Source organism: Chrysemys picta, chromosome 5, assembly GCF_011386835.1.
Source record: "Chrysemys picta bellii isolate R12L10 chromosome 5, ASM1138683v2, whole genome shotgun sequence".
NCBI classification, from domain to species: domain Eukaryota; kingdom Metazoa; phylum Chordata; order Testudines; family Emydidae; genus Chrysemys; species Chrysemys picta.
In genome coordinates this window covers 135,808,545-135,816,723 of record NC_088795.1, presented here as the reverse complement: position 1 = coordinate 135,816,723, position 8,179 = coordinate 135,808,545, and the positions used below count along the sequence as shown (strand labels likewise).

The 8,179-nt window shown below is 50.7% G+C and overlaps 1 protein-coding gene across 1 annotated transcript; it reads right to left on the bottom strand.

The window, feature by feature from the left end:
• Window positions 1–3,910, bottom strand: MRPS26 (mitochondrial ribosomal protein S26). Its single transcript, XM_005291492.5, has 4 exons — window positions 3,634–3,910; window positions 2,725–2,862; window positions 1,178–1,301; window positions 1–387 (listed from the first exon to the last, which is right to left on the bottom strand). Exons 1-4 carry the CDS (start codon window positions 3,840–3,842, stop codon window positions 256–258), a joined length of 603 nt encoding a protein of 200 aa, XP_005291549.1. The 5' UTR covers window positions 3,843–3,910; the 3' UTR covers window positions 1–255.
• Between the last annotated feature and the right edge of the window lie 4,269 nt (window positions 3,911–8,179).

The following is an 8,179-nucleotide window of genomic DNA, read 5'->3' as shown; positions in this document are numbered from 1 at the left end:
TACAAAACAAGTTCCTTTATTTCAGAGACAACAGCAATTTGCCCCAAAGCAAAGGGACATGAGTTATGAAGCAGGTGACAACCTTTCAAGGCAGGAACTGTGACTGGCACCAAAGGGCTGTCTGTCAAAATGAAATTCCACGGTCGACTTGTATGCATGATGCTCCTTTCCTCATGCTCCTGCCCTGAGCTCCGCATCTGGATGGAAGCCATAGGAAAGTCTCCCATCCAAATTGTCCCAATCAAGAGAGAGCCTCTAGGATGGCACGCTCCGCTTAACGACGCGCCCTTCTTTATCGATGGCGAAGTTGTAGTTGCGAGGGTTATCCAGGCACTCTTTGATTCGCTCGTCCAGGTTTTCAGGGGTGATGAAATTTCTGGCTTCCTCCTAAAATCAATGAAAGGTGGAAGCCAACTCTCAGTGCGTGCAGCATTTATGCCCACCGAGGCAGGTGATTAGACACAGATCACGGAATGAGACCATGTTTCAGGGCAGAGGGGTCGGGGCTCTGCACTCTGACATGCTCCATTTGCCTTGATCTGAAGCCGGGGCGGGAGCTGATGAAACAGGCATGAACTGGAGGGGGATGAGCACCCCCAGAAATTTTCCTTTAGCTTCTCACCCAAACTCCAATCTCAATTCAAACCCAATGGAGCATGCACAGTTACTACCCCACAGGGCAGCTGCTCCCGTAACTTGTGTTTATGGGGCCTGGAGTGGCTCTTCCAGTAGCTCTGAGGTTCTCAACCCTCATTCAGGAAGACAAAGCCTGGAGACCGCAACAAAGATTCTCATTACACCTTAAGAGGGGCTCAGGACTCATCAGAAGCAAAGGAGAGCTTGGCACTGTAATATTCTTATTGAGGAAACCCTGGAAACACGTAGATCCCCATCTCAAACCCAAATTTATTCCCCAACCCGCTTTCAAAGGTCTCAGGCAGGACATACTTATTGCACTCCAAGATCATCAAGGCTGCTCCTTGAGGCAGCTGGGAAGTTTGCCACAGAGCAACGTAAGCCCCTTCTCCCCTCTCCAGGGTGTGAGCCTGGTGCCTCCACAGAACTCCCAACCCATGGGTACCAAACCGAACACTGGGTGGCAGCAGGTTACAATCTGACGGGTTCACAAAGTCAGCTAACACAGTGATCACTGCCCTCAAACCCAAGCCTTCCATACCTGCAACTGTAGGACCTCTCTCTCCTTCTGCTTAAGAAAATCCTCCATTAACTTGGCACGGTTGAGGGCTCCTTGTAACTTACGGTCCTGCAATTCTTCCTCCTCTCTTCTGAGTCGCTCCTCCCTATCACATGACCACAAGAGAAATGGGATATTGGTGAGCCCTCCTCAGGACAGCGGGAAACACAGCACAGCAGTCTCGCAGGGAGTGTTTAATGTTCAGGTGAAACCTGCCACTCTCCCATGGGATGAGGATGGTGAAGCAAGGTGCTAGTAGGCCTAGCAGAAGGTGATGGGGTGGTGAAAAGTTCAGCGTGACAGATATGGGGCCTGAAGTTCTAGCTATTCACAGAACGGGGATAGCTTGGGCAACAACAATGAAAATTCCCCTCATACATACCTAATATAACTAATGCAATAGGGGTACAAAAGAGAGAATTCAGTGAAGGGAGGGGGGGAGGCACTAAAAGGGGTGATTTTTACCTTCGTATTCTCCATATCAATTCTTTTTTCATCAAGCCACCATGAAAAATTCAGCTCATGCCGAGAGTTTATAATCTGTGGTTTGGTTTTTGCCATTTCAATGAGATTACTACAAAATAAAGGTTTCGAGCTCCTATTTAAAAGTGTCCTCAAATGTAATCATAATCCCGTCCATAATAAAAGAGGGGAGGATACAGTTCAGTCTCTATGATCCAGCCATTAAAGGAGCCATTTCTTGCCAGCTGTGCTGGTGTTGCAAGAGGGATATTTGTCTGGCTAGCAAGTGTTCTTACATTTTGTACACAGGGCTGAACTGCCAGCAGATAGTAATACGGTGAACTGGGCTGGATTGAAGCTAGAGGTAGAAGGCTCCAGAAGCCATTAGCCTACCTCAGAAGTCATCTTTTCAAGAAACAATCAGTTTAGCAAGCTTGTGATTTTTTTTTTTTAAACCAACTATAAGTATGTACATGGGGAACAAATATTTAATAAAGGGCACTTCAGTCTAGCAGAGAAAAGTTTTTACACGATCCAATGGCTGGAAGTTGAAGCTAGACAAATTCAGACTGGAAATAAGGCACACATTTTTCACTGTAAGAGTAATTAACCATTGGAACAACTAACCAAGGATTGGTTTCAGAGTAGCAGCCGTGTTAGTCTGTATCCGCAAAAAGAACAGGAGTACTTGTGGTCTCTAAGGTGCCACAAGTACTCCTGTTCTTTTAACCAAGGATTGTGGTGGACAATCGCCATCATAGACAATTTTTAAATCGCGATGGATATTTTTCTAAAAGATCTGCTGTAGGAGTTATTTTGGGGAAGTTCTATGGCCTGTGTTATACAGGAGGTCAGACTAGATGATCACACTCCAAGGCCAGAAGGGACCAACATCTAAGAATCTATGAATCCACGTGGTCTCTAAATCACAGACGAGAGAAGGCTCCTAAGACCCTTTTGGGGTGGATCACAGCCTCCCTGCGTACCTCTGGCACCTCACATGGTTTCATTGCACTGAAGTAGCACTCCAAGCCCTTCCTGCAGCAGACCTAAGGGCCACTACTTACCTCTTTTTCCGCAGCCGCTCGTTCTCAGCGCTGTTCCATGCCATCAGCTTCAGGTGCTCCTCCATCGCCTCCGCCCCACTCTCTTTATCAAGGCGCTCCTCACGGTGCTTCCGCATCACCTCTTGCTTGAACTCCATCCTGGGAGTGATGAGAGAAAGGCCTTAAGCACGGCACAGTCACATCAACATTGCTTTTCACGGGATTACCAATACTTCTGTCCTGGGAGATGGATTCTAAAGTAAGTCTTTCACCAGCCACTGGGCCGACACCACTAGAAAGCTTGAATTGACGACTTCCAGACAGTCACCTGACAGCGCCATTTCCCTTTCCAAATGTTTGGGGGAGGGGGGGTTCTTTAAAACCCGGAATTCTGAACATTTATAAGGCTTCCCCCACCCCCCACACTCCTGCTAAGGTTTACAAGGGTCCTTTCAGCAAGGCAGCCAACCCGTACACCTGCCCGCCCACTGGTTTCTACAATAGAAGTCATCACACCCAACCCTATCCTACATCTCGACTCCTCTCCAGGACCCGAAGTAGTAGTTCTGGGGAGCGATGAATGAACACACGCACGCACCCTGGTCATTGCTCCCTGGGCACACGCCCAGGGAAGCACGGGCATGTTAAGAGACCACCCCGGCTCCCCAGCCCTGTGCAGGAAGAGTGACCAGACAGTAAGTGTGAAAAATCAGAACAGGAGCGGTGTGTGTAGGGGGGGGGGGGAGCGGGGGGGAATAGGCACCTATATAAGAAAAAGCCCCAAATATCAGGACTGTCCCTATAAAACCAGGTGCAGGGGGACGCACGAGGCTGGGCTCTGGCCCCTAGTGCTCCCTGGCTCCAGGCAGGGGCCTGGGGAAAGACCCCCCCCCGCCCCGGGGGGCGCGCACACCCCGAGCCCCGACAGACCTGAGCGCCTGCAGCACGAGCCGGTACTGCCGGTAGCGCTCGCTCACCACCAGCAGCTCGGCCGGGTCCACGGGCGGCGGCACCTTCAGCCTCCCGGCCTTGGACTTGGCGGGCGGGTCGTGGCGGGACTTGCGGCCCCGGGCCGGCACCAGCAGCGGCAGCGGCCGGCGGCTCAGCGGGGCCCAGCAGCGGCTCAGCGCGAGCAGCATGGCGGCGCCACCGACCTCCGGCTGGGCGCCGCCATGGACCTGACCCCTCGCCCGGAAGCGGATGCAGGACGCTGACATCGCCGGCTCCGGGCCTGAGGAGGGGGGGCAGGAGCATGCTGGGAAATGTAGTTCTTTCCGAGCCAGCAACTGGTGGGCGGGGCTGCGGGGCCAGTCAGCCCCGCCCAGGGGGCCAGGCTCCGCCCCCTGGGTCTCTGTCTCCTCAGCCTCTGTTCCCGCCTACTTCTCCTCGGCTCTGGGCCGGGCTCCTGCCGCACCCTGGGGCTGCCCCACCGCCCCTGGCCCGGCCCAGCCCACCACATAGGGCCAGGCTCCTACCGCCCCCCACGGCTGCCCCACTGCTCAGGGCAGGTGACCGTTGCTCCTCAGAGAGAAGCAGCTCAAGGAGTTGCACAAAATGGCGGTGGGAAAAGCGAGGCCGGCAAGAGCGGCAAAGGATGGGACCGGTGCCCGACACAGGGCGGGATGCTGCAGTGCATCGCCTCGGCCACACCTGCTGCCACAAGCGCACCAGGCCTGGCCTCCGCCCTACCCTGGCTCCCCCCGGAATAGCCAGCCCCGCTCACGGGCTTGGGCCTAATCGTCTAGGTCAGTGGGTCTCGGCCCGCAGGCCACTGGTGGCCCAAACAGCACAGCTGCGGCCCATGTGACATCCTCAGGGCCGTAACTAGGGCAGGGGGGGCACCTGGCCTGGGCGCAGAGCCAGTATGGTTGGGGTGATGCAGGATTAGGCCCACCAGCATCAGCTCCTCTGCCAGGATCAGGCCCAGCAGCATCGGCAGGAGGCCAGGGTGCTCAGCGCCCCCCTTCCCTACAGGATCCTGGGTCCAATGACCCTGGCTAGAGCAGGCTCCCTGGCACTAGGGCTGCAGCGACAGGCAAGCTGCAAGGCAGAGCTACCTGCAGTCACAGTAGGAGACCAGCGGGCATGGGGAGGTGGGTTCAGGGAGCTAGGGCTACAGGGAGGGGGTGCAGCCTGTGCATTGGGGACAGACTCTAGGTGGGAACTGGTGGCAGTCCCTGTGTGGGGGGCTAGATACTGGGGCACAGTCCCTGGATGGGAGGATTGAGTGCTGGGGGGGGGGGCTGTCCTTGTGGGGACTGGGTGTTGGGGGCAGTTGCTGGGAGTGCTAGGGGGGCAGTTCCTAGAGGAGCCGTTCTCCCCTGGAGAGCCCCTTCTGCCCTAGACAGGGCATCCTGTATCTGCAGGGCAGGCGCATATGCCAGCCCCCTGTTGTGAGGTCTGGATGCTGGCGGGACAGTCCCTGTCTGGGGAGGAGCTGGAGGGCAGTCCCTGAGTGGCGGGGCTGGGTGCATGGGGGGACAGTCTCTGGCTGAGGGGGCACCCCACACTGGGCAGGGCTCCCCATCTTTGCAGGCACGCTCCACCGCCATGCTCTCCAGGCACTCAGCCACGTTGCTGTTGGCAGCAGCGGGGAAGTGAAGGTGTCAATACACGTTGCTATGCCACCATTACAGTAAATGAATTAATTTTAATACTTATTTTGCTAATTTAAAATGCTCTTTGTAGACATTTGCAATGAAATGAAAGGTATGACGTCGATTTTAATCGTATTGCTGTCATAATACTAAACTGTATTATTTTTGTAGATGTATAGGTAAGTATCTATATTGTGTGGATGCGTCCCACATAGAGCGCTGTATGTGCAGCCCACAATGATAAATAGGTTGAGAACCCCTGGTCTAGGTGCTCCAGGGCTTGGGTTCAGGCCCCGGGTACAAAAAGAGCTTAAAGCCCAGTGGTTGGCAGCACTGCACCTCTGAGACACCAGAGCACTCTGCAAACAGGATAAAGTGTCTCTGTGCAGGAGATGAATGGGGTTGTCAGGCGTCTGGTTTTCGAGTAGAACACATGGTTGAAAAGGGACGCTGGCGGCTCCAGTCAGCACAGCTGACTGGGCTGCTAAAAGTCCAGTTGGCCGCAGTGCCAGTGGGGCAGGCAGTCTCCCTGCCTAGCTCCGCGTGGCTCCTGGGAAGCGGCCAGCATGTCCCTCTGGCTCCTAGATTGAGGGGCAGCCAGGGGGGCTCTGCAGCCTCTCCCGTCCGCAGGCAATGCCCTGAGTGCTGGCTCCACAGCTCCTATTGGCCAAATAAACACACAAAACCCTACCAAACCAAAACACTCCAGTGCTAACACACATCACCCCCTGGGGAGAGGAGGCGAGAAAGAACAAACCACATGTGACAGAGGGGTAGTCACATAACTTAGACTGCTGAAGGTGCTCAGATACTACAGTTATGAGGATGGCATAAGAACCTTTATACAATACAGAGAATATTATAATGCTGTTATATAAATCATTCATACAGCCTTCTCTGGAGGCGGCGTGCAGTACTGATTACCCCATCTCAGAAAAGAGATTGCAGAAATGGAAGGGGTTCAGAGAAGAGACAAATTAAATAGAGTTCAGTGATGAAAATTATCAAAGAGCGTAAAAAAGCTCCTGTGAAGTGAGATTGAAAAGACTGGGATTGTTACCATAGAAAGGCAATGAACACGATAACAGTATATTAAATATTGAATACTATAGCGAGTACAGCTCAGGAGCTTCTGTCCTCCCTGAGTAATTTTAATGCAAGAACAAGGGGACAGTCACTGAGAGGAGGGCAATTCATTGTTGATAAAAGGAAATACTTTTGCACATAATGTGTGTTTAGGCTGTGGAACTCATTGCCACAGGAATTTGTGGTGGCCAAGAATTCAGCAAGATTCAAAAAAGGTTTTGATATTTATATGAAGAAGAAGAAGATCTGGAATTATCATAATTAATGCAAAAAATTGTGGAAGGGATCTTATACCTCGTGATTCAGGGTTTAAGCCGAACTCTAACTAGGAGACCTAATGTGGGAAGTAGATTATCCCATATCTGCTACTCCACGATTCTTACACGTGTCTTGCCACTGTCAGAGACAAAATACTGGACACTAGCCGGACCCTAGGTCTGATCCAGTCTGGCAATTTCTAAATACCTATAACTATGGATTCCCTCCTCCTGCAAGATCATTGGAATTAGTAAGTCTGATCCTATTTCCACCCATTTTATACTGGCATAACGCCATTGCCTTCTGTAGAGTTACTTCTGATTTATATCAATAAAAGGAAAATTAGGCCAGTTGTTTTCAGTGGACTTGAACACGATATAAATCAGGGCAGAATACAGGCCCCAGTTTACACTCAGCTAATAGAAAGCCAAATTCTGATCTCAGTTACACTGGCTTGAATCCAGAGTACACCCCCACCATTTGCCCCTCCCCTCAAAGTCACTGGAGTTACCCTGGTTTTATACTGATGCAGTTGAGAGCAGAATATGGCTCTAAGTTTGTAAGTTGTTTTGGGGAATCTGTGTGGATGCAAGGTGCTATATAAACCGGCTTGGAAATATGAGGGTGTTATTTCTCAGAAATGTTGAAATCTAGTTCCAAGAATTTTTGCCTCATTTTAATTGACACATTTTTCACATGAGCAGCAAATTAAAACAATCCTTCGTTACCAACTGTTTTTTATTCTTAAAGCAATCAGTGTAGAGATTGAGATTCCCAGCTGATTTAGAATAAATCATATTTGATCACTAATTCATATTCATTTCAGTGTAACTGATTGCCACATAGAACGGATAGCAAAACAGAGAAGTTGTCAGTGAGTGAAACTCTCGGTATGTATTTAAACTCTGTGTACATGTTGATTGACAGTGGATTTATTCACATTTGGTTTTGGGTGGAAGAATTCATACCTACCTGCTCCTTACATCTATTATGACTTTGGTTCTGTGCACTGCACCTTTAATGACATTACTTCACTGCTGCAGAAACAGCTACCAATTCATGGCAGATGTAGCCTGCTACAGACAAAAGATACCCTCTTTGGGCTGTCTTAGGTATGTATATGAACCCCATTACCACAGTATCTTCACAATCTCTGATGTATTTAGCCTCACAACACCCGAATAGGGAAGTGCTATTATTTGTACAGAGAGGAAACTGAGTCACAGAGAGACTAAGTGACTTGTCCAAGGTCACACAGGAAGTGCTTTAACCTGGGTCTCCCAAGTCCCAGCCTAGCACTCTAACCACTAGATCACATTTCCTTTTGTTATCTTCCCAAGAACCTTACCATTGCTCTTTCTTATTTTCTTAATATGAATGTGAGAATGTTGCCTTTTGTGAAAAAAAACTACCACCACCAAACCTTTCCAAGGTTACATGTACCCCTGATATTTGTATCTCTGTGAATAAAGGGCCGTACACAGGACGTGAATCAAGTTTGGCAGAATATTCCAGCACTCAGCCAGAAGGCTGAA